The sequence below is a fragment of the Bufo gargarizans genome, chromosome 4, assembly GCF_014858855.1.
Source record: "Bufo gargarizans isolate SCDJY-AF-19 chromosome 4, ASM1485885v1, whole genome shotgun sequence".
Lineage (NCBI taxonomy): Eukaryota > Metazoa > Chordata > Amphibia > Anura > Bufonidae > Bufo > Bufo gargarizans.
Window position 1 is genome coordinate 70,132,016 of NC_058083.1, and position 25,332 is coordinate 70,157,347.

The 25,332-nt window shown below is 46.3% G+C and overlaps 1 protein-coding gene across 1 annotated transcript; it reads right to left on the reverse strand.

Moving 5' to 3' along the window:
- Positions 1–992: 992 nt before the first annotated feature.
- On the reverse strand, positions 993–25,332 carry LOC122936083 (isoamyl acetate-hydrolyzing esterase 1 homolog). The gene is made up of 7 exons (XM_044292091.1): positions 25,281–25,332; positions 21,106–21,174; positions 11,560–11,612; positions 11,199–11,347; positions 7,442–7,603; positions 4,982–5,103; positions 993–2,428 (listed from the first exon to the last, which is right to left on the reverse strand). Exons 2-7 carry the CDS (start codon positions 21,151–21,153, stop codon positions 2,237–2,239), a joined length of 726 nt encoding a protein of 241 aa, XP_044148026.1. The 5' UTR covers positions 21,154–21,174; positions 25,281–25,332; the 3' UTR covers positions 993–2,236.

A 25,332-nucleotide genomic window follows, 5' to 3' on the forward strand; every position in this document is an offset into this window, starting at 1 on the left:
TCCTAAATTGCTAATCGTACCTTAAATCCTATTCCTAGGTGCTGTAATGCAGGCCGGGCGGGCGGCAGCGTAACTCCCTGATGTCACGTGCCTGCGCCGCCTACTTTATGAATAAAGCAGGCGGCGCAGGCAAGTGACGTCAGCGAGTGACGCGCCGGCCGCCCGGCCTGCATTACAGAAGCTAGGAATAGGATGTAAGGTACGATTAGCAATATAGGAGTGAGGGGGCATATCTAATACATTTTAATCGAATAAGACATGTAATATTAGCATACTGGGGGCGGCAGAGGCGGGGGCGGCGGCGGGCGGGCGAGCTGATCCGTGGATGGCACAGTTAAGGGGGGGGGTCTGTGGATGCCACTGTTATGGGCTGGGGGGCTGTGTATGCCACTGTTTTGGGCTGGGGGCTGTGGATGGCACTGTTATGGGGTGGGGGGGTCTGTGGATGACACATATATAACAGTGCCATCCACAGATCCCCCCTGTAACAGTGCCATCCACAGATCCCCCCCCCCTGTAACAGTGCCATCCACAGATCCCCCCCCCTGTAACAGTGCCATCCACAGATCCCCCCCCCCGTAACAGTGCCATCCACAGATCCCCCCCCTGTAACAGTGCCATCCACAGATCCCCCCTGTAACAGTGTGTCAGTCATCCACAGATCCCCCCCATAACAGTGTCCGTCATCCACAGATCCCCCCCATAACAGTGTCCGTCATGCACAGATCCCCCCATAACAGTGTCCGTCATGCACAGATCCCCCCATAACAGTGTCCGTCATGCACAGATCCCCCCATAACAGTGTCCGTCATCCACAGATCCCCCCCATAACGGTGTCCTTCACAGATCCTCAGTAATAGTGCCACCCACAGACCACCATTAGTTCCAAACCCACCAAAAGCACACCTTTTGGTTAAAAATATTTTTTTTCTTATTTTCCTCCCCAAAAACCTAGGTGCGTCTTATGGGCCGGTGCGTCTTATAGGGCGAAAAATACGGTAGTTGAAGCCACTTTGGCAGTGATTACAGCCTCCAGTCTTCTTGGGTATGATGCCACAAGGTTTGCACACTTGAATTGGGGAATTTTCTGCCATTCTTCTCTGCAGATCCTCTCAGGATATGTCAGGTTGAATGAGGACATTAGGTGGACAGCCATTTTCAGGTCTCTCCAGAGATGTTCAATTGGGCTCAAGTCAGGGCTCTGGCTGGGCCACTCAAGAATATTCCCACAGTTTTCCCTATGCCACTCTTGTGTTGTCTTGGCTGTGTGCTTAGGGTCATTGTCTTGTTGGAAGGTAAACCTTCGGCCCAGTCTGAGGTCCACAGCATCCTGGATAAGGTTTTCATTAAAAATATCTCTGTACTTTGCTTGACCTTCTGGAAGTTTCTCCCATCTGCACACAGGATCTTTGGAGCTCAGCCAGAGTGACCATTGGGTCACCTCTCTCACCTAGGCCCTTCCCTCCCTATTACTTAGTTTGGTTTGGCAGCCAGCTCTAGGAAGAGTCATGGTTGTCTCAAGCTTCTTCCATTTAAGAATTATTGATCCCACTGTGATCTTAGGAACTTTCAGTGCAGCAGAAATTTTGGTAACCTTCTCCAGATCTGTACCTCCACACAATCCTGTCTCTGAGCTCTACATGCAGTTCTTTTTCCCCTCATGGCTTGTTTTTTGCTCTGATATGAATTGTCAGCTGTGAGACCTTCTATTGCCAGGGTTGTGACTTTCCTAATCATATCCAATGCACTGAATTTACCATAGGTTGACTCCAATCAAGGTGTAGAAACATCTCAAACATGATCAAGAGAAATGGAAGGTCCCCAGAGCTAAATTTCAAGTATCATAGCAAAGGGTCTCAACAGATGTCCTGGTGAAATTTAAGCTATTCCTTTTAAATCAATTTGCAAAACATTTTACAATTCTGTTTGCACTTTCTCATTATGGGGTATTGAGTGCAGAATGATGGAGAACCCTTTTTTATTTTTTTTATTTTAGCACAAGGCCAAAACATAACATCATGTGAAAAAAATGAAAGTGTCTGAAGACTTTCTGAATGCATTGTGCATAGAAGTCTAGTGTATGTAACAGGCTACATGGATAATTCTGATGCTATAACGTCGTCCATATAGACTGTATGTTCTGTAACCACGGAGAGTGATCCTGTCCACAAATGCAGCATTGGACACCCCTATATCCCTAGTTCTAAGGTAGAACCTGGTTTGGTGAAGTGGATCACTAGTCTTTCTTTTCAGTGATGTTTTGGAAAAGAGAGGATTCTGGGTTATTATTGTCCACATCATTCCAATAAGGTAAGATAAAAGGCAGGGTCCCCAACTTCTTCTCCAAGAGAGGCCACAGCTTGGACTCCAGGAATTGGTTGCCTTCCTCTGATAAATGGAGCCCATCTGACAAATACACTGCGTAGTCCTGCAATGAACACAAGAACCGGTTACAAGTCGTGATGGGTTCTATATCAGATCATACGAGGATCACACTGTGGATTATTCCTGAAATAAAAGCCACCATATAAACCTCCTCATGACTATAAACCACATATATATACTGCTGCAGTGATTTAGAGGGGAGGCGAGGATGGGAGAAGTGGTAGGGGCTATGATGGTGGTAGTAGTTCTCACAGGTAACGGTGGCAATCTTCCCTCTGCCTCTCCCAGGGTCATGCACAGTGAATGGAGGCTTTCTCCCCTCAGAGCACACCCTGACTGAGGCTCCGGCCTGGTGGTAGTTGGGGTGCCCTTGATGGAGGATGTTTAGCAATGCAGGAGATCAGGTAGAGTGAGGGCCGGCGAATGGTGGCGACAATGACCAGGCCATTTGGTTGCAATAAATTACATTTTATTGAATAGATAATGGGAGTAGTATTTCATACAGGAGTAAAAAGTCTACTTCCAGCTAGTTCCTGCGCCAGAGGCTGTAAGGAACAGCTGCTTGGTGAGGGTGCTCAGTGTCGGACCCTCACTGATCAGATATTGATGATCTATCCTGAGGAGCCTGGAAAACCCCTTTAAGCGCCCATTTTACAGAAAGACAATCACTTGAATTTTTGTATAGTCATTTGAATGTTACAGAGTAAAATTTTCCCAATAGTTGGCAGCATCAATGATGGTAGTAGTAGTCCTCCCCGAGTCCCACTCTAAGTTCACTTTGCAATCCTCCTAAATAACCACAAGCGTGCAATTCCGTTCTCATTAACTATTTCTGCAATTCTCAGGCTGAGGGGGCAGATCTCTGATATGTATGGTCAGTTCGTCTCAAAGTGTGGTGGGTGCCAGAGGCATATAACCTTGTCAGCATGCAGTAAAGTCTGAATGCCATCAATGAGCAGTATCTTACTGTCTGAATCCAGTGCACGGCCTTGTAATGTGGTCTGAGGCCTTCCGTGGACGTCTGTTCTCTTTCCCTCAGGGATGCTCTATCCGTTAAAGTGGTATTCCGTTTTTTATTTTATTTCTTTGTATAATAGGAAATAATATAGTATTCAAATACACATGTATTTAAAATTTTGCTTAAATATCTTTCTTCTATAGGGTGGTTTACCCCTATCTGCACAGCAGAATGGTTTAGTTTAGCCCATGAATCAGTCAGTCCCATGTAATGCATCCATGGCCTAACTGAAACATGGCAACAGTCATTTGACACTCCACTGACATTCAGTAAGCAACAGTGTTACATGACATATGTGCTGGGTCAGCACACAGGACATGGGATAGCTACATAGGAGTAATGGTGGAAACCATTGTGGCTATTATAACAACTACTTGACTGTATTTGGGTTTACATGGCTATCTGTTTCCAGGTGATTTGTAAAATGGCTGCCTGTCTCTAGGTGATGTTGTCATGTTGTTAATAAAGTTAACTGTAAATTAGAAACACAACACATACAGGGAAAACAGGGTGAACAAAGTCAAATGTGCTTCTACACAGGCACTGACAGACATGAAATGCTGAAGTGCTGCTGCAGCCATTAATACTGCATACGTGTGCTGCACCTCAGTAAACTGCCATTCACCAGTAAGATATCTGGGCAGTTAACTAAATGCCAGAGATCACATGACAGGATTGAGGGTCACATGACTGACCCCATCTTTAGTCCTACGGATGCATTTTACAGGACAAAAATGGGCCATACCATTTTTTTTCTTTAGAGACTGACTATTGTGTGAATATAATAAAGGTCTGTGAGCAAAATTTTAAATAAATGTATATTAGAGAATTGTAACTGACTATTCACTAAACAAATAAATGTAAGCTTTAAAACCGGAATACCTCTTTAAGTTGTTCTCTGGCAGCTTTTCATTCACTTCAGTGGGAGCTGAGCTGCAGTAACCCAGCAAGGCCACTGCACTTTAAATGGCGCTGCGCTTCTTATTCCATTTACAGTGCAAGTTCCAGCACCGGAGGCTGCAAGGAACAGCTGATTGGTGGGGGTGCTCGGCGTCGGACCCTCACCGATCAGATATTGATGATCTATGCTGAAAATAAGCCATCAATATTAGGAGCCTGGAAAACCCCTTTAAGCGCCCATTATACAGAAAGATAATGGCAAAAATTTGAGAAATTATTGCTGCATGTAATATTGTGCAGAGGTCAAATAATGAGTGATAAACCGTTCCTTTTCCGTGGATTGGACGTATTTCGTTAGTCACCGTATCCCCTCATCTAATCAGAAATCTGCCAGTAGTTGGCAGTGTAAATGCTCTAGGGTCGAATGAGCAATGATCACAATAACGAGCAAGCAGCAATTATTGTATCATGTAACTGAATGTCGCAAACAACTCGCTAAACCGTCACTTGCTACTCGTCTAGAATGTTTGCCCATCTAATAGAACTCCAAATGTTGAAGGTGAAGTATAAGCTGTAGCCAGCAGGGGGAGTGACTGCTATATGTACACTACTGTCAGTGATTGAAAGCCCCCCGGGTGATATATAAACTGTCATTAATGAGGCCACGATTCCTCTTACCGAGCCACCTTCCTGCATCAGCGTCCACAAATCCACAACATCTGCTCCATACTCAACGCCAACCTTGGCACAGGCCCTGGCATACGCCCCGGTCACGGCGTTCAGACGGTTTAGCTTGAATCCTGTACTGACAGAGATATTAGTGTGAACAATATATGAAGGACCTGCAATTCTCGTCACTTGTAATCACTTTCTAAGAGCAGCAGGACGCCACATCGCTGCTGTAGGGGCAGTAGTAAACTTCAATAAAAGTATAAAAGTTTTCCTGCAGTGTGGATGTTTGAAACCTGCGGCATGGCAATTCTTTCTGCAGATTTCATTCTTTGCAAATCTGCCCAAAAAATCACACATGGATTTGGCAGGGGAACACACCAAATTGCACAGAAAATCTGGGTAAAAAACAATCATGTGGGCAAGAGGAGAAGAAGATAGCCGCGGCACTTAATGTCTTCAGAAATATTCCAGTGTTTATTCACCAAAAATGCAATGTTTCGACTTGTGTGAGTCTTTTTCAAGCTCCATCTTGAAAAAGACTCACACGAGTCGAAACGTTACTCGTTTGGTGAATTAACACTGGAATATTTCTGAAGACATTGAGTGCCGCGGCTATCTTCTTCTCCTCTTGGCTATTGGGAGCCCAGCAGGCTAGGGCTCAACACTACTGGCACCGCCACTTCATGGACCTACAGAGAAGTCTCAGTGAGTAGTGCTGTCTTACCTATTTATGCCTTAGGGCTCATGCACACGAACGTATTTTCTTTCCGTGTTCGTTCCGTTTTTTTTTTTGTGGGGAACATATGCAAAACCATTCATTTCAATGGATCTGCAAAAAAAATGGAAGGTGCTCCGTGTGCATTCCATTTCCATATGTCCATATTTCTGTTCCACAAAAAATAGAACATGTCCTATTATTGTCCGCATTACGGATAAGGATAGTACTGTTCTATTAGGGGCCAGCTGTTCCGTTCCGCAAAATAAGGAATGCACACGGACGTCATCTGTATTTTTTGTGGATCCGTTTTTTGCAGACTGCAAAATACATAAGGTCATGTGCATGAGCCCTTAATCATGTGTGCAGGTACCCTGAGGGGTTTGGAAAAAACCAGGTTAACGGGAGGAAGTGTGCTTAAAAAAAAAAAAAAAAAAAAAAAAAAAAAAAAAAGTGAAATGACAAATCCCTGGCAGGTCCCAGACACTCTCTGTTTGCATGTCCTGTGGCGATGATGTCACATACATCCACATCACCGCTGCAACCAATCACTGGCCTCAGTGTTCTTACGTCACACATGCTAACACCACCCCTGAGGCCAGTGATTGGCTGCAGTGATGAAGTAGATGTACGTTATGTCATCACAAGTAAAGAAAGACAGGTGGGAACCACCAGAGTAGCAGGGGATGTATCGGGTTATTTTTTATTATTATTTTAGGGCATTTCCTCCTTTTAACTTAAAGGAAATGTGTCACCAAAATTGTATCTCCAAGTTAAAACCAGACAGTAACACATATCCTTTTTTTCTAATCTCTTTTTATTTTCTGATTGCAGATATATTTATTCTATTGCTGAACATGATTACGGGGGCGGCCATCTTGCCTGAGATGTTCTTAACAGCATTTAGAAAGCATTAAGAAAATTGCTTTACGGCAGCCCCATGGTCCATAGACACAATGCTCAGGAGGCGATCTTATTGACTTCAATAGGAGAGTCCTCTAGGCATGCTCTGTGACAAGGAAAGAATAAAAAAGCTTTGATAATCACCTACTGTGAATAGTGGATCTGCCTTATCTACACACAGAGGTGATATCACTACAGGCAGGATTAGAATGACAGACAAGCAGATAACGTCAGCAAAGTGAACTGTACAGGCCAAGAAGTGGCACCTATTATTAGGCTTAGTTTCCAGTGGGAAATATGAAGGATTTTTGTTTTTTTGTTTAAATATAGAGAGTGACAAGGAAAATTAAAAATATCAACAAAATTCTTTAAAAATGTGTTAAACATAAAAATGTAACTTAAACAATAGGTCATTTTCTGATGACACGTTGCCTTTAACTGTTTCACCCTCCAATGAACCCCTTTATGTCACAGTGCACCCTCAATCACTATCTCATATTAAAACAGTATAGGGTTAGTTTTGAAGGCACGTGTCTACATGTATCTAACCCACCAGCAGAAACACGTTTAGCCTATCCATTAGGTTATATAGAAGCTGTCAGGGATACACGACTGCTATACAAAGTTAATTATTTTCTTTTGGGGAAAGAAGCGGCAGGCAACCTTGCGACTATACCAAAACTTAGGTACACGTAAGGTACACGTAAGGTTGTCTGCGACTTTTTCCCCCAGTCAGATATGACTATTCAGCTCAGTTACAGCTTGTGTTCTTCCCCATATCAGGCTGGAGAAGAGAATACCACGATGGAAGATTTCTGCCCTGCCCCGCCGCGATCCGATGCTATTACCGTTTGTGAGGCAATGCTTTTCCAAAGTTGGTTCGTGAATCGGCGGCGGCGTGATCAGAACGATTTTCTCCTCCTTGATATTGACGCTCTTCAAATACTGAACCATGCTTCTCAGATTCTCTGTGTATTCTTCCAGCGGAACGTGCTTTTGAGGATTTTGCTCTATGTGAACGGAGGCGAAATAAAAAGAAAATGAAAAGTAATTGTGTGTAATTCCAAGCAGAGCTTTTGTGGCCAGCAGGGGGCGCCCTCATTACTTATGAAGGATGCTTTGCAGGCAGAGTCTGGAGGGGTGAATAATACAGCGGTTCCAGAAGGATACAGAACAGATGAGGCATGGCCATTAAAGTCTGGAGGAGCTGATGAAATGTGGTATAACGTGAAAACACTGGTAAAGTGCCCCTCCCCCGCCACAAATCTTACTTCCCCTAGACACAGAGAACCCGGCAAACGTACGGCCACTGTTCATGTTTGTCACTAAGTAAATGCAATTCTCTGGACATTATGTGTATCATGTGGACACCGAACAAGTGACTTTTTTTGGTTGTTTTTGCATTTATGTAGTAATGTCTTAAAATTTATTTTAAACCAAATAATTGTCTTTTTTTTGCAGACTTGAATTATTATTATTTTTTTATGGTTCAATCTCTTTTTTATTGAAACATTTTTAAACAATAAAGCGTTACTAACTTTTGAATGTCTTGTGATGAGCAGGTGCAAGAGACTTCTAGGATATTGAATGCATATACACTAACAAATCTGAGAAGTCCAAAAAAAGAATAGTACAATGCAGTACAGGTATAAAAAAAAAAGATAATTCCAACACCTGTTGGTTGAAACATACAATTCCAATTCGAAATTTAGTTATTTTTAATTTTTTACTTTTTTTATCCCATATCCAAACCTGCTAGATTTCTGTGTGTCAACGCAAGTCACAGTGAACTTGGTGTGTAGACAGCCCTGTGGTTCCCCAGGCCCCTCTTATTATGCTGCTTGATCTCCACAATCATACAGTTAAATGGCTGAGATCAGAGGTTCCTCCAATCTCGACCATCAGAGCAGGAGTCGGACTGTCAGCAGACATCCAGGCACCATCTTCAGGAAACCACAGGACGCTCATGCAGGGCTTTTTCTACAGCAGCATAAAAACGAAGGGGCATATTTATTAAGACCGGCGTTTTAGACACCAGTCTTAATAAACCCCTAAGCTGGCGGTGGTTCTGACGAAGTTATGAAGACCTGGCGTAAGCGGGGAGAGGTCGCAGATTGAGGTGCAACTAACAGTTGCGCCTCAATCTGCGCCTGAAATACGCTAATATAGGCGTATTTCAGCATCATAAATGAACCCCATTGTGCTGTACAATAAGGTCTTCTACAAAAAGGTTAGGGGAATTGTGGACAATCCATTCTAGGTAAAGCAGGAAAGGGTTCTGGCATCAAATGGCTGGCTAACCAACTAGATCACCCATTGTAACCCAATAACCCTTTTGAACTTCTGGTGGGAGACACTTCTGGAGTTTATTTGATCCTCTGTACCCTCAAGCGGTGACATATAACATCAGGCAGAGGTCAGGGCAGGCAGCTCAGAGTCAGTATAGCGATCAGGCAGAGGTCAGGGCAGCCAGGTCAGAGTCAGTATGGAGATCAGGCAGAGGTAAGGGCAGGCAGCTCAGAGTCAGTATGGAGATCAGGCAGAGGTCAGGGCAGCCAGGTCAGAGTCAGTATGGAGATCAGGCAGAGGTAAGGGCAGGCAGCTCAGAGTCAGTATGGAGATCAGGCAGAGGTAAGGGCAGGCAGCTCAGAGTCAGTATGGAAATCAGGCAGAGGTCAGGGCAGGCAGCTCAGAGTCAGTATGGAGATCAGGCAGAGGTAAGGGCAGGCAGCTCAGAGTCAGTATGGAGATCAGGCAGAGGTAAGGGCAGGCAGCTCAGAGTCAGTATGGAGATCAGGCAGAGGTCAGGGCAGGCAGCTCAGAGTCAGTATGGAGATCAGGCAGAGGTAAGGGCAGGCTGCTCAGAGACAGTATGCAGATCAGGAAGAGGTCAGGGCAGGCAGCTCAGTCAGTATGGAGATCAGACAGAGGTCAGGGCAGGCAGCTCAGAGTCAGTATGGAGATCAGGCAGAGGTCAGGGCAGGCAGCTCAGAGTCAGTATGGAGATCAGACAAAGGTCAGGGCAGGCAGCTCAGAATCAGTAAAGAGATCAGGCAGAGGTCAGGGCAGGCAGCTCAGAGTCAGTATGATCAGGCAGAGGTCAGGGCAGGCAGCTCAGAGTCAGTATGGAGATCAGGCAGAGGTAAGGGCAGGCTGCTCAGAGACAGTATGCAGATCAGGAAGAGGTCAGGGCAGGCAGCTCAGTCAGTATGGAGATCAGACAAAGGTCAGGGCAGGCAGCTCAGAGTCAGTATGGAGATCAGGCAGAGGTCAGGGCAGGCAGCTCAGAGTCAGTATGGAGATCAGACAAAGGTCAGGGCAGGCAGCTCAGAATCAGTAAAGAGATCAGGCAGAGGTCAGGGCAGGCAGCTCAGAGTCAGTATGATCAGGAAGAGGTAAGGGCAGGCAGCTCAGAGTCAGTATGGAGATCAGACAAAGGTCAGGGCAGGCAGCTCAGAATCAGTAAAGAGATCAGGCAGAGGTCAGGGCAGGCAGCTCAGAGTCAGTATGATCAGGCAGAGGTCAGGGCAGGCAGCTCAGAGTCAGTATGGAGATCAGGTAGAGGTAAGGGCAGGCAGCTCAGAGTCAGTATGGAGATCAGGCAGAGGTCAGGGCAGGCAGCTCAGAGTCAGTATGGAGATCAGACAAAGGTCAGGGCAGGCAGCTCAGAGTCAGTATGAAGATCAAACAGATGTAAGGGCAGTCATCAATATGGAGATAAGGCAGAGGTCAGAGCGATCAGGTAAGGAAGCGAAGGGTCAAATTCAGAGACATGCAGAAGCTGGTATACGGGAGAGAGCACACAAGATAAGTAGCACACCTTTGCAGGAAACTAGACATCTAGAGCCTTAAATACTGTGAGGTGTACAGCCATTGGCTGGGGAAGATTAAAGAGGACCTGTCCCCTCTCCTGACGTGCCTGTTTTAATAGCTTCATGCATTCCCCGTGTAATAACAATTCTGGAGCATCTATTCTTATGGCGCTATGTTGTGCCATTCCTTTATTATTTCTACTAGAAGTTATGAATGAATTGCTAGCAGTCTGCAGTAAGGGTACAGAGAGGTGGTAACCAGATTGGGGGGGGGGGGGGGGGGGGGTGTACCTGCACAGTCTGACTCTATCCAATCAGTGCTGCCATTTTCAGACTGTGCAGGTACACCCCCCCCCCCCCCAACTGGTTACCTCCCCTCTGTACCCTTACTGCAGACTGCTAGCAATTCATTCATAACTTCTAGTAGAAATAATAAAGGAATTGCACAACATAGAGACATAAGAATAGATGTTCCAGAATTGTGATTACACGGGGAATGCATGAAGCTATTAAAACAGGCATGTCAGGAGAGGGGACAGGTCCTCTTTAATGTGTACGCTTGATGGCACTTTAAGAGGCAAGGGCGTGTGCACTCTATAGGCAGACAGAAGCAAACTAGGCATCTTCCCTGCAACACCCGTGCCAAATCCTCCAGTACATCCACCACTCCACTCAATAACAGAGGTGCGGTGCGGAGTAATCCCCCCCTGTGACGTCCATACATCCTAATAGAGCACAGTGTGCTGTGATAGCAGAGCCCTTATAAATATGATTTAGCACAAAGTACATTTACCTCTTATAGAACTGTCATTAGCGCCAAAGAAAATGGTAACGGCAGCAATGTCTGCGGCACGGGCACTGTCAGGGATGAGTTTTGGTAGAATGGGTTTAGCCAATCTGGTGTTGTAACCTGACAGGCCACGGTTCAGGACGTCACATTTTCTGCAAAAAAACAAACATTATACCCTATTTATGAAGCTACACCACTTTCTACAACTGCTGCATTTGTCATCAAAAGTGGATGGGGCTTTGGAACTGTAATGTACATGAATATGGTGCACGCTGCACTGGGGGAGACCGGTGATCCGGTTGTACGGTGCATCGGTAATAATAACCTTCCCCTTTCTGTCCTGTGGAAACTGGGCTGTACTCACCGTACAAGCTTATTTGCTAGGGTAGCCCCCCAACCATTTGTTTCAAAGGCAAGCTAAAAGACAAAAATTGAATATAACAGAATTGTATTAAAATTCCAGATCATCTGCAAAAAGAAAAAGGGGGTCATTTGTTAAAGGCTGGCATTTCAGATACCAGTTTTAGTACAAAGTCCACAGGAGCATGATGTAGTAAATTTTCCAGGAGTTAAATATTGATGACCCATCCTCAGGATATGTCATCAATATCTGATCAGTGGGGGAATCACACTGCTGGCACCCCAACCGATCAGCTCGCTGATCAGAGGCGCTGACCTGATATTACGTTCAATGGTCGCATGGCCTATTTGAAGCTCAGTCCCATTCACTGACCTGTAAAATCGTTTTCTCACTATGTTCAGTGGGGGACACAGAAGACCGTGGGTATAGCTGCTGCCACTAGGAGGTGACACTAAGGAGTTAGCTCCTCCTGTCAGCTATACCCCTTCTGCAGATACTGAGCTAATCATTTTGTACCCAAGCAGTAGGAGCAGCTAGGAGAACCCAACCGAAGGAGAATCGCAGAACTAGAGAAAATTCCTCAGAACCACAAACAGTGGAACCCATCCCCCCAAAAAAACTGCTAAATAACTGGGTCCCCCAATGAACGTAGTTAAGTGAGAAAAGGATTTTACAGGCGAGTACAAAAATTACAATTTCTCGCTACTGTTTTTGGGGCATTAAGAGGACGATGGGATTTTCCAAAGAAGTTGCAGAGGGGGAAAACCAAAGACAGAGCCCAGCAACCGGGAAGTATCTTGAGATGCCAAGGGAATCGATCCATATACAAAAGGGGCAAGGATAAGACAAGAAAGAACCTTGCCTTATTGAGCTATGCTGATCAGAAGGCCATCCTAATACAGGGAACAATAGGGGGCCTAGATCCTGCATGACAAGTGAGAAGAAGTCGTCTGGTTGGAGAACGAAGAGATTGCTGGGCACATGATAGGATGAGAGACAGCCGAATGGACTGCCCAAACAGGCCTTATCGAATGTAGTAAAACAAAGAGAAAATACTTCAGTAGGGATTCCAAAGAGAGGATGAGTGACCACAAGAGGACCCAGATAGTATAAACGGCAAGGGGGCGTCCACCCACCAGTGGGAAAGTCTTGGAAAAAATGCCAGGACCAACCCATGCTGGGGATAAAATTATAACCTTGGAATAAAAACTCAAGGAATAAACCTTGAAAAAGGAATAAACCTTGTGTGCACCAGTAAGATGAACTGAACCACAGAGCATCTACTGGAGATCCTGGAGAGAACAGATCCTGTGAGGGACCCAAGGAATTACATATATAGGACTGCAGAGAACCCCCTCCTCTGTGGCTCTATGGAAACACAGACTGAAGACTATGCTGGTGGGATGCGGAATTACTCTTCAGTGGGAGCACTGAAAACAGGAACATCAAGAGAAATAGAGATGGTCCAGGGAAACTGGAGAATAGAATGGGGCTGTAGAAAATACAGAAGTTACTCCGTGTGCATTCCGTTTGTCCACATGGCCGTTCCGCAAAAAAGTAGTGCATGTCCTATTATTGTCCGCAAATCACGGCCCGAGGCCCCATATTGCTCATGTGTTTGGCGCTTAATAAGTTAATGTTTCTGTATACGATCCGCAAAAAACGGATCAAATACGGAAACCATACGGATATGTTTTGTGCAATAACGTAACGGAAGACTTAAATCAGAGAGAATAAAACCTCAGATACCGAACAACGGATCAGTGAAAAATGGACCGCAAAACAACAACGGTCGTGAGCATGAGCCCTAAGACTAAGATAGAGAGGAGGAAAGATAATGACCCAACTGGTGACCAGAAGTCTGGATAGTCCTGATAGATCGGTATTCACGTAAGAGGGGAGCTAGCCATGTGCTTCCAGACCTGGACCTGTGAGATATTCTGGTGGCAACAGAAAGAAACCTTACCGCTGGGACAAAGAGCACCCTGTCAAGTCGAGTACCCAGGGGAGACCTACAGAGGTAGGCTCATCTAGATACAAAGATAGTCCTCAGGCCAATGCTGAGGAGACAAAACGGCATCTCGGAACCAGGCAGGAATGATGAAGCATAGTGCCTAGTAAGGAAATATACTATGTCAACAACATGACTACTATATATAAGAAAGCAATAATATGGAAAACACTTGACAGCTGCAGCGGAGAGCAGGCAGGTGAGTCGAATTCAGGTCAGAAACCCGGTTCTAGTGAGTTTCCCGAAATTGTCATAACCCTTATTTGGCAAGAGAGAAATCACACCGGCTGTTAAAGGAGGTTGCACGTTTCACATTAGAACTGCGTTAGTTTGTCAGAGACAGCATCGAGCAACGGCAAGAAAACTCTGGCATAAGAGCAGGATTTTTGGTAATGTGGTTGTCTGGTACATGTCAGAACTGCATAGGCTTACCGAAACTGAATGAAATGATACTTAATTTACTTTGAGGGGTAATGCGGGTGCCAGAGGCACTACACAGGCTTCCTACAAAGTGCCTATGGAGTAAGTGCAGAAAAAACCTGTCACAATGATATGAATTGCATCCTCAGGAGCCCCTAAGATAAAGGACAAAGAACAAGGGGGGCCTGCCTGAACATAGAGCCCTCTTTCTGATAGCGAAGTAGTGGCAGAGTAGGCCAAAAATAGGGTCAGGAGAGGAAAGGGGACCTGGTGGATGGCAAGGGAGATATGCTGTTGGTCCAGTGCTCCTGCACCACTAAGGGTGCTGTAGAGGAGTCTGCTGGACATGCCACCTACTAAACCACAAAAGCAGCGGCTTTTATTATCGGAGAGGCAGGGGCTGAAAGGGGCAGATGAGACCCATGTCCCTCACAGCGGCTTTGGGCACAGTAGGAGATTGAGAGCCGGGGGGGGGGGGGGGGGGGGGGGGGAGAAAATGATGATTACACTTACCGGTAATCGGATTTTCCTGACCCCACGACAGCACCACTGAGAGATGGCTCCGCCTCCATGGACAGGAAACCTGTAGCATAAAAAGGTGGAGCCGCTCTCCCACCTCAGTGGGTTTACAGAGCATGAGAGGGACTCCCCTTTTGGTTAATTCGACATATACACACACATTTTAATTTTTTATTTTATTTTTTTGCATCACACCACGTGAACTTCTTCACCAACCACCACCTTAGGGAGGGAATTAGACGGGTGCTGTCGTGGGGTCAGGAAAATCCGATTACCGGTAAGTGTAATCATCATTTTTCCCCTCCCCCACGACAGCACCACTGAGAGAGATTACATAGAACTTCAAGGGAGGGTGACCACTTCTAACACCTTAGTACCAAAAAGGAGGTCAGAAACAGAGTCGAGTTGAAGCCTATAGTGCTTATAAAAGGTAGAAGGAGAAGCCCATGTGGCCGCCCTGCAGATCTGGTCAATAGAAACATTGGACCTTTCTGCCCAGGAGGTAGACATTGCCCTGGTAGAGTGAGCCTTCAGGGACAGTGGAGGAGAAAGACCAGAACACGAATAGGCTAGAGAAATAAGTTCTCGTATCCATCTAGCAATAGTACTCTTAGAGGCCGTATTACCTTTCCGAGCCCCCGCAAATAATACAAACAAGGAAGAGGTTTTTCTCCAGTCTTTTGATCTTTCCAGATAATGGATCAGGCATCGTCTTACGTCCAATAAGTGCCATCTATCTTCCTCCTCAGTTTTTGGGTCTGGAAAAAAGACTGGCAAGACAATTTCCTGTACCCTATTAGTTCTAGAAGGTACTTTGGGGATAAACTTTGGATCTGGCCTAAGAATCACTCTATCTTCCCGTATGGACATAAACGGGGGGTTGATGGACACTGCCTGAAGCTCGCTAACCCTACGAGCCGAAGTTAATGCTATTAGCATGACTAATTTTAGTGTAAGATTCCTAATAGAACTTTCCACCATAGGCTCAAAGGGGGGGCTGGTCAAAGCCTTTAAAACTAAGTTTAAATCCCAGGGGGGGAACCTGGGGCCCCTGACAGGTGCAACCCTATCTACTGCCCTAAAGAACCTGACTACCCAGGGATCCATAGCCAGACTCCTACCACTTAATGCTGAGAGGGCCGAAACCTGCACCTTTAAAGTGCTCTTGGCCAAACCTAACGACAGACCCCTCTGTAAGAATTCTAGGACCTGCCTGGTGGAGATTTTCTCAGGCCAGACCTCTGTGTCTATACCTGAAAAGGAAAGGAATCTCTTCCATATTCTCGCATAAATGGTATTAGATACCCTCTTCCTACTACTAAGCATGGTGGAAGTCAAGGCTTCTGAGAAGCCTTTCCTAATCAGGTACACCCTCTCAATCTCCACGCCGTTAGATGTAAAGATCCTATCTCTGGATGCATTACTGGGCCCTGCCTCAGGAGATCCGGAAAGTCGGGAAGGACCCATGGTTCCGCTATCGACATGGATCTGAGTAGGGAGAACCAGGCTCTTTTTGGCCAAAAGGGGGCGATGACTATCATGTCCGACCTCTCTTCCCTTATCTTCCTGAGAACTCTGGGTAGGAGCTGTAGGGGGGGAAAGGCATAACCTAGGCGGAATGTCCAATCCAGGAGGAAGGCGTCTACCCCATAAGGGGATTCGCAGGGATTGAGGGAGCAAAACCTCTCTACCTGTCTGTTCTCCCTGGTGGCAAATAGATCTATTTCTGGCACCTCCCACCGATCCACAATCTTTGTGAATATGGCTGGATTCAGAGACCACTCCCCCTGTCTTAGACGATGACGGCTCAGGAAGTCGGCCTGGACATTTTCTTTCCCCCTTATATGTAGGGCGGATATGTGGATTAGCTCTTCCTCGAACTCTGAGAATATTATCTCTGCCTCCCTCATCAAAGATAGGGATCTGGTACCCCCTTGGCGGTTCAGATACGAAACCACTGTACTGTTGTCCGACATCACTCTGACATGTTGGTGCTGGAGTTCTGGCAGGGCTGTTCGTAAAGCCAGTAACACTGCCCTTAATTCCTTCCTGTTGGATGAAAACTGTCTCTGTACCGGGGACCATATTCCCTGCTCCAACCGACCCTGAAAATGTGCACCCCACCCCCAAGGACTGGCGTCCGTAGTGATTACTACTGGATTGGGGTAACTCCATGGAGTGCCCTGGTCTAAGTTTTTCACCTTTAGCCACCAATTGAGGGAGCTCAGTGTCCTCTGGCTGAGACATATCTGAGAGTCTAACATTATCTCTTTTCGTTTTGTCCAATTTAAAATCTCCCATTGTAACGTCCTTGAATGGAACTGAGCCCAACGGACTGCTGGGATACAGGCCGTCATTAATCCTAATAGAGACATTGCTTTCCTGACCGACATCTCTGGGTTCTGCTGAGCCTTGCGGGCTTCGTTCTGGATCTTCCCTATCTTCTCTGCTGGTAGGAAAGTCCTTTGTTGTAGAGAATCTAACCGAAGACCCAGAAATATTTGATTTGTGCTGGGTTCCAACCTTGATTTTTTGGAGTTGATCATCCACCCCAGCCTTCCCAGGATCTGAATTACTGTCTGGACTGATCTCTGACATATTTCCCGTGATCCCGCAATAATCAAGAGATCGTCCAAATAAGGAAGGAATAAGATGTTTTCTTTCCGAATGAAGGACGCTACCTCCGCCATTACCTTGGTAAAGGTTCTCGGGGCAGTTGCTAGGCCGAAAGGCATAGCCTGGAACTGAAGGTGTCTGATATTGGTACCCTCTGTCACTGCTACCCTTAGGAATTTTTGAAAAAGGGGATGCATCGGGATATGTAAGTATGCATCCTTTAGATCCACCACTGCCATAAAGCAGCCCTGGAACACCAAATGAATCGCAGATTTTATGGTCTCCATCTTGAACTTTTTTATTATTAGATGTTTGTTCAAATGCTTCAAATTTATAATTGTACGGTAAGATCCATCCGGTTTTTTGACTAAGAACAGTGTGGAATAGAAGCCTTTTCCCTGTTCTGTTTTTGGCACTGGGACTAACACCTTTTTCCCTATTAGCAGATCTACCTCTTCTGATAATCTCCTGGATTCCTTTGTCACTATAAATTTTTGAGGACGATGACCTAGAAACTGCAACCTTAAGCCCTCTGTTATGATGTTGCTCACCCATGCCCCTGCTACCTCTCTCCAGGCGGAGGGAAAGAACTTTAGTCTTCCCCCTACCTGCAATCTGGCGTCATTTCTTTGAAGGTTTATCCTTCTGGGAAGAAGAGGAACCTCCAAACATGAAACCTCTGTTCCCTGAACCCCTGGGCCTGGGAAACTGATCTCTATCTCCCGGCTGTCTTCTCCCCTGAGATCTGGGGCCGTACTGAAAGGGACGTCTATAGGGCCGAAACTGGGAAAAAGAGGACTCCTGAGGCATTCTCTTTTTCCTATCAGCCGCCTTCTCCAGAAGGGCATCTAATTCAGGCCCGAATAAAAACTGTCCCTGACAGGGGATGCCACATAAGCGCTGCTTTGAGGCCATGTCGCCCCCCCTCCAGTTTTTTAGCCAAAGGGCCCTACGGGCGGAATTAGAGGTGGACGCAGACCTGGCTGCTAAACGAACTGCCTCCACCGAGGCGTCTGATAGGAAATCTACAGCCTTCTGAAGGGTCGGTAGAGAGTTTAAAATCTGGTCTCTGGGGCATTTATCCCTCAACTGACCTTCTAACCTCTCTAACCATAAAGCTAGGGATCTGGCAGTAACTGTTGCTGCAATGTTGGGCCTAAAGGAGGCAGTGGATGCTTCCCAAGTATTCCTTAGGCAAGAGTCGATTTTTTTGTCTAACGGATCCTTCAAAAAACCCATGTCATCAAACGGCAATGAAGATTTCCTGGACACCTTGGAAATGGCCACGTCCAGCTTTGGCGCTTTATCCCATGAAGTGGAAGCCTCTTCCTCGAATGGGTATTTCCTTTTAAAATTTTTACTAACAAAGGCCTTCTTATCCGGCTTTTTCCACTCCCTTTCTATTAGAGCCGATATGCTTTTATGCAATGGAAAACATCTCCTCTTCTTTTCTCGCAATCCCTCAAAGACTGCATCTGCAACGGACCTATCTTCCCTGATATCCTCCAGCTCTAAAGTGGCCCTAATCGTTTTTAATAATTTCTCTGTGTCCGACACTGGGAACATGAATCTTTTCTCCTGTTCTTCCTCCGCAAATGATGAATCCTCGGACCGGTCATCTCTATCTTCTTCGCTAACCGAATCCGGTTCTGAATCTGTTTTATCTACCACCTTCTTAGATTTCTTTGACGTCTTAAGGGATTCCTTAACTTCTGTTTTAATGAGACTCCTAATGTCTCGCATAAGGTTGGGGGATTCCTCCGCCAGGGTCTTTTCAATACAGTCCTGGCATAACCTTTTACTATATGACGAGGCCAGGGGACATCTACATAAAGCACACTCTTTGTTCTTTTTCTTAGATGCGGCTTTCTTAGCTGCCATCTATAACCAATAACAGAACAAGGTACACATCAGAGACTTCATAAAACTTCAGTGCCTTACCCCATAGGAAGCCTGTCCTATACCGGCTGCTTTTCTGGTTCCGTCTCCTCTGGTCTCTTCTCTTCCTCCATGATAACCCTGGAGGTATAGGGAATAGAAGAGTCAATACAGCACAGGGAACAGCACCTCTCTTCTGAGAGTTCCGCATGTTCCCTGGGAGCGCCTCCAAGATGCTGCCAACCTCTCACTGCAAGGAAAAAGGGGAGTCTGGCCGAATTCTGGTCCTCCTCTGTCCAGCCGAGAGCACAGCTATCCTCCAACTGATCGCCGCTGTGTTCCGATCTGTTGGAACGCAAAACGCTTCCTATATCCGGCCCGGAACCGGAAGTCGCGTCAGTGGAACGCACGTCATAATCGACGTCATTCCTGCGACTTCCGGTTTGGCGCTCCGACACGCTCCACTGCCCGGCGTCTGCCCGCAGTCCCCGCTGGGTGCGCGCCAGGGATGTCTGCCCTCTGGCATGTTCCCCCTCGCCGCCTGCCTCGCGGCCACACTCGGGCCTCTCCTTTGAGGGACCGGTGTCTTCAGCCCCTAGGAGCAGCAGCTGGCCCGGACCAACTCCCGTCCCTCAGCAACGAACTGGTAAGGGCTGGCGTGACCCATGGTTCTCTAGGCTTTCCTAGGATTTCCAAGCCATGGGTCCCTGCAAGAAAATACTACAAGTCTCCTGCCCAGGGACAGGAAACCTCACTGAGGTGGGAGAGCGGCTCCACCTTTTTATGCTACAGGTTTCCTGTCCATGGAGGCGGAGCCATCTCTCAGTGGTGCTGTCGTGGGGGAGGGGAAAATCTCCCCTATGCTAAGGAGGCAGCTCCGGTGAAAGTAGAAGGCCTTGATCCAGATGAAGGGGTGGAGGTGCAAACTAGAGCAGATTTTACCAGGTATGCCATGGATGAGGTCTCCCAGGTGCTCATGAAGAATGCTGCCTGGATGTTAAGAAGGACATTGGAGGATAAATAGCCGTCCTCCCAACAGGCGGATGCAAAGGGGCCCAAATAACATGAACACTGCGGGAGTCCAGTCAGCAAATCCAGAGGGAAGCCAGGGCCTGGAAGTAGGTGCTGGGGTAGGATGTAGTAGGTCCACCGGGTGCAGGGCCACAGCTGGGCAGGGAGGCCAGGTGGAGAGGGGTCCCTACCTAATACCCTGGAGGGCTGCCCTGGAACTAGAAGGGAGAAGTCCTAGATCCAGGGAAATTCAGGGAGCACAGACCAGCTGTGGTGATATAGGGATTAACCTCTCAGTGACCAGAGTGTCGGGACAGGAGAAGAAGTCCCCAGTTCTGGCTGGAGCCCGGTCAGCTAGGTGGACGTGTTAACCCTTGGAGTTGGTTGGGTTGTGTGTAGGGGGGAGTAATACCTTTCCACCATTTTATGCCCCTTCCTCATGTCCAGCCGGGTCACCTTCGTCGGCATGCTGTCTCTTGGGCAGGGAAGCTACACCTGAAAATGCAGTGACTTGATGAATAAGGTGATTTGATGGTTGGTGAGTTATGGTGGATTTACATTCTAAAGGCAGGGAACGAGCAAAAGCTGCTGGTCTCCCTCCTCGACTGTGGGGTAACAGGAGGTTAGAACCGTCCATGTTCCTACTAGAAGATGAAGAAAAAAATAACAAAAAATTTCAGAAGATCTGCAAGCAGACGTGTCTACCTCCTACCAGACATTAGCTCAAGAGGGGTAGAGCGGACAGGAGGAGCTAACTCCTTTTTTTCATTTAGTGTCTCCTTCTTTTGGTAGCTATACGCACGGTCTTTTATGTCCCCAATGACATGAGCGAGAAAACTGAAATCTAATTCAGATGTGAGCAAAGATTTCAGTAACAATCACGTCAGCTTTCTGCGGTGGTCCTGCCATTGTGGGATGCCAGAGCTCAGAATCCGCGGTGATGTCTCCATAGAGGCATGGCAGGGCGGTAAGGATTATAAATGACCCTCTCTGGACAGAACGCCATTTATACACTGAAGCGACGTCTCAGCGCTTTGCCTCCAAATCACCTTCAGAGTGAAGACTGCGGATGCAAGCGAGCGGACTCTCCTTACCTCAGTAATCGAATCTCCAAAGAGGAGGACACGGGGATAAGAAATCATCTTGAGATTCACTGTGGAAATCTACAAGACACAGAAGATGGGGATTAATGACAGCGCAGCAGCCGCAGTTTTAGGACTGTGTATCTCGTATTCCTATGTGAAGTACCGCGGCAGCCGAGCCCCAAGATATTAGTTCTCCTATGTGAGGACTAAAAACTAATTCTAATTGTGAATTATAGAACCGTCATATTGGGCAATAAAGAGTAAAACGGGGACTGGCATTTCACTGAGTGTCAAATCTGGTGTGCTGTATAGTTAAAGGGAACCTGTCACCGGGATTTTGTGTATAGAGCTGAGGACATGGGTTGCTAGATGGCCGCTAGCACATCCCCAATACCCAGTCCCCATAGCTCTGTGTGCTTTTATTGTGTAAAAAAAAACACGATTTTAAACATATGCAGATTAACCTGAGATGAGTCCTGTATGTGAGATGAGTCAGGGACAGGACTCATCTCAGGTTAATTTGCATATGTATCAAATCGTGTTTTTCCCCACGATAAAAGCACACAGAGCTATGGGGACTGGGTATTGTGGATGTGCTAGCGGCCATCTAGCAACCCATGTCCTCAGCTCTATACACAAAACCCCGGTGACAGGTTTCCTTTAAGTATTCAAAGGACGGAGCAGCTGGGGGGCTGGGGCCCAGTGTAGTGCATACTAATGAAGCTGTGTGGCCCTCCAGTTCACATGGGTTGGGGAAGGAGCCCTCTCCCCACACAGAGACATTGACTAAAAATATTATTTTACAGGGAGGGATTGAACCCCAGACCTTCTGTATGGAAATTTACCACTATACTATAGAACTGCCCTGGTGTAAGAAGAGGATTTTCTGGGCTTAAACAGATACTTAAATATATTACTGTTTTCTTCATGTAATAAATAATATTACTGAAATTAAGAAAAAAATTGCACTATTTTTATTTCCGCTCTGTACCAATCACCATACATAATGTGTTCACCAAATTTTTTATTTTATTTTTTTGGATGACAGGGCTACCAAATACTGTTATTGTAATGGTTTTTCCTCTGTTATTTTATTTTTATTTTTTATAACAGCTACAAAGTAAACGTTACTTTTTATTCTAAAGTTATTTTATAGGAATTTAACCCCCGGCCTTCTCTATGGCAGGCAGCAGGTTTACCACTACACTATAGACCTGCCCTGTTATAAAAATATAACTTTTACTTTTCAGGTTTTATAATAAAATTTTAAATTTTCTGCAATAAATACAAAACAATACAATAAATGCGTTTTTTGTCACATACCTACTATTAAATATCACAAAACAGTATTTGGTATCCCTGTAATCATAATAACCCGCACAATATAGGGAACACGTCACTTATGGTGATCGGTGAACAGCAAAAATAAAAATGGCGCAAAACATTTTTTATTATTGTTCATTTAAGGCTACTTTCACATATGCAATTTTCTTTCCAGTTTTGAGATGCAGCAGAGGATCTAAAAACGCTTCAGTTTGATTTAATACAACCGGCTGCTTCCGTTCCACTTGGATGCGTCTGCATTAAATAAAAAATGAACAAAGCAAATCCGGCACTAACACTATTGTAAGTCAATGGTGCCAAAACCGAAAAAAATGAATCTGGTACTTACATTGTTTTTTAGCGCCAGATCCGGCTTGTTCAGTTTTGCAAACCGGACACAAAACCACAGTCTGCAGCGGTTTTGTGTCCGGTTACAGAACGCAACAAACCAGAACAGAATGCATTCTGAGCACTCAGTTCCGGGTTGTTCAGTTTTGTCCCCATTGACAATGAATGGGTCCAAAACTGAAGCGTTTTCCTCCGGTTTTGAGACCCTGTGCCGGATCTCAAAACCGGAAAGAAAATCGCATATGTGAAAGTAGCCTTACCCTAAGGGCTCATGCCCATGAACATGTGCCGGCCGGGCCTGTATTGCGGCCCGCAAAATACGGGCCCTGGCCGTTCTGGAACGAAGGCGCAGAACCCCACGGAAGCACTACGGAGTGCTTCCGTGGGGTTTCTGTCCATGCCTCCGTACCACAAAAAAGTAGTGCATGCACTACTTTTTTGCGGTGTGGACCGTGGACCCCATTCAAGTGAATGGGTCCGCAATCCACACGTGGCGGCCCCGAGGTCGGTGCCTGTGCATTGCGGACCGCAGCATGGCCCCGGCCGGCACACGATTGTGGGCATGAGCCCTTAAGTTGATAGAAATTTAAAATCTTAGGGTGGGTTCACATCACGTTTTATGCCTCTTTTTGACATACACGTTAGAAAAAAAAAGGGATACAAAAACGCAGCACACCACGTTCTTGTATCCTGCACAGTCCGTTTTTTTCAATGGAACTCTATGGGGAACGGATGCCACTGTATGGTATCAGTCTGAGGCATCCGTTTAACGTATACTTTTTTTATATACGTTAAGCGGACAGGAAAAAACGTGATTTGAACTCACCCTTACTAATGTGTATGGCAAAATGGCCTGACGCAAAATAGAAAGTTATGGCTATGAATGCAGGAAGGGCCTAGGGGTTAGGGGCCCACACGGTTTGCCTGCATGGGGCCCTGAAAGTCCTGATGGCGGTCCCGGACATGACTGGAGGCCATTACCCGCACCCCAAACCACAAGATGATACACTGGAGAGTTGTCCGGACTCCCGGGTGGTAACATAATCTGCTGATATAAGGGCATATACAGGGCCGATATTGGCGGCTGCGGAGCTATAAGTAGCTGGTGACGGGGCTCGAGTGTAGAATGGACACCACACCAACTCATCAGTGAAAGGAGGATGGGTGGGCGGGGGTCATGTGCGAATGATCTACACCAGCTTTTTAGCATAAAAAAATCATCACCAATTTTCTCACAAGTGCAGTTTTGCTACTTTTTAGCCATTTCTGGCACCCTACTTTTCAAAAAAGTGAGCAGGGGAAGGCGGGATCTCCGTGGGGCGACACTTCCACACATTACACCAGAAATCTACATCTAGGGATCTGGCGCACGGACAGCAGACGTGACAAATGTATCAAGGAATGCGCCTCTTAACTGGTCGGATCTTCCACCAGTGGAGATTTTACTCAAACCGGTGTGTAATGCTGGTCAATGACCCCCGCTTGGGTCCGTTCTTCACCGAGGGCGGCATTATTCTGATTTTATTTTTTATTTTTTTAGGGTTAGGAAAAATGGACGACATGCTGACGCAACACAGCTGAAAAAAAGGGACAATTGGAACAAAGTCAGAGATAATCGTGGAGCCACATGGAAGGAAAATGGTCAGACAGAACACGGATGAGTTTTACGTCGCTTGTATGAATGAGCCCTAAGGGTACTTTCACACTAGCGTTTTTGTTTTCCGGTGTTGAGTTCCGTCACGATTCACAGGAGCTCAATAACGGAAAAAAACAGTTTTATCCTAATGCATTCGGAATAGAGAGCAATCCGTTCAGGATGCATCAGTTCAGTCCCTCTTACGTTTTTTAGCCGGAGAAAATACCGCAGCATGCTACAGTTTTCTCTCCAGCCAAAAATCCTGAACACTTGCCGGAATGTCGGATCAGGCATAAATTTACATTGAAGTGTATTAGTGCCGGATCCAGCATTGTGTTCCGGCAAAAAGGAACCGGCTCTCTGGTCTGCGCATCAGCAGACCTTTAAAGATGCAAAAAAAAAATTATATGGATCCGTTTTTCCAGATGACACTGGAGAGACGGATCCGGTATTTCAATGCATTTGTCAGACGGATCCGCATCCAGATCTGTCTGACAAATGCCATCCGTTTTCGTCTGGATTACCGGTTGGTTCCAGCGACGGAACTGCCTGCCGGAATCCTCTGCCGCAAGTGTGAAAGTACCGTTAATGCAATGACGCAACCATGAGTGATCTCACCCAGTTGTGAAACTACAACTCCCAGCATGACCTGCCATCCTGTGGCTATCAGGGCTTGCTGGGAGTGGTAGTTTCAGCAGGGGGCAGTAGTGAGCTTAGTGATCCCCTTCAGCACAGTATGGGAGGATCTTCCTGGTCTCCCTATAGAGAAGTGACCCCGGGGCCCTCCGCATATCCTGCGGACGATCCCGGCAGCCGCTGCTCAGTGACACGGACTCTAGATCCATAAACAGCAATGAGAACACACACAGAACCCTACCCAAGTGTCGGAGCCGGCTCCGGGAGAGGAGGAGCGTGACGCGTCACATGAC

Bases quoted from the DNA above. Each gene is read 5' to 3' on its own strand.
- LOC122936083 (XM_044292091.1), bottom strand. From the start codon at position 21,153: ATGATTTCTTATCCCCGTGTCCTCCTCTTTGGAGATTCGATTACTGAG. The intron at 7,604-11,198 runs GTAAATGTACTT...CCGTTCACATAG, and splicing joins TAATGACAGTTCTATAAGAG to AGCAAAATCCTCAAAAGCAC. The intron at 5,104-7,441 runs GTAATAGCATCG...CTGTCAGTACAG, and splicing joins AAAGCATTGCCTCACAAACG to GATTCAAGCTAAACCGTCTG.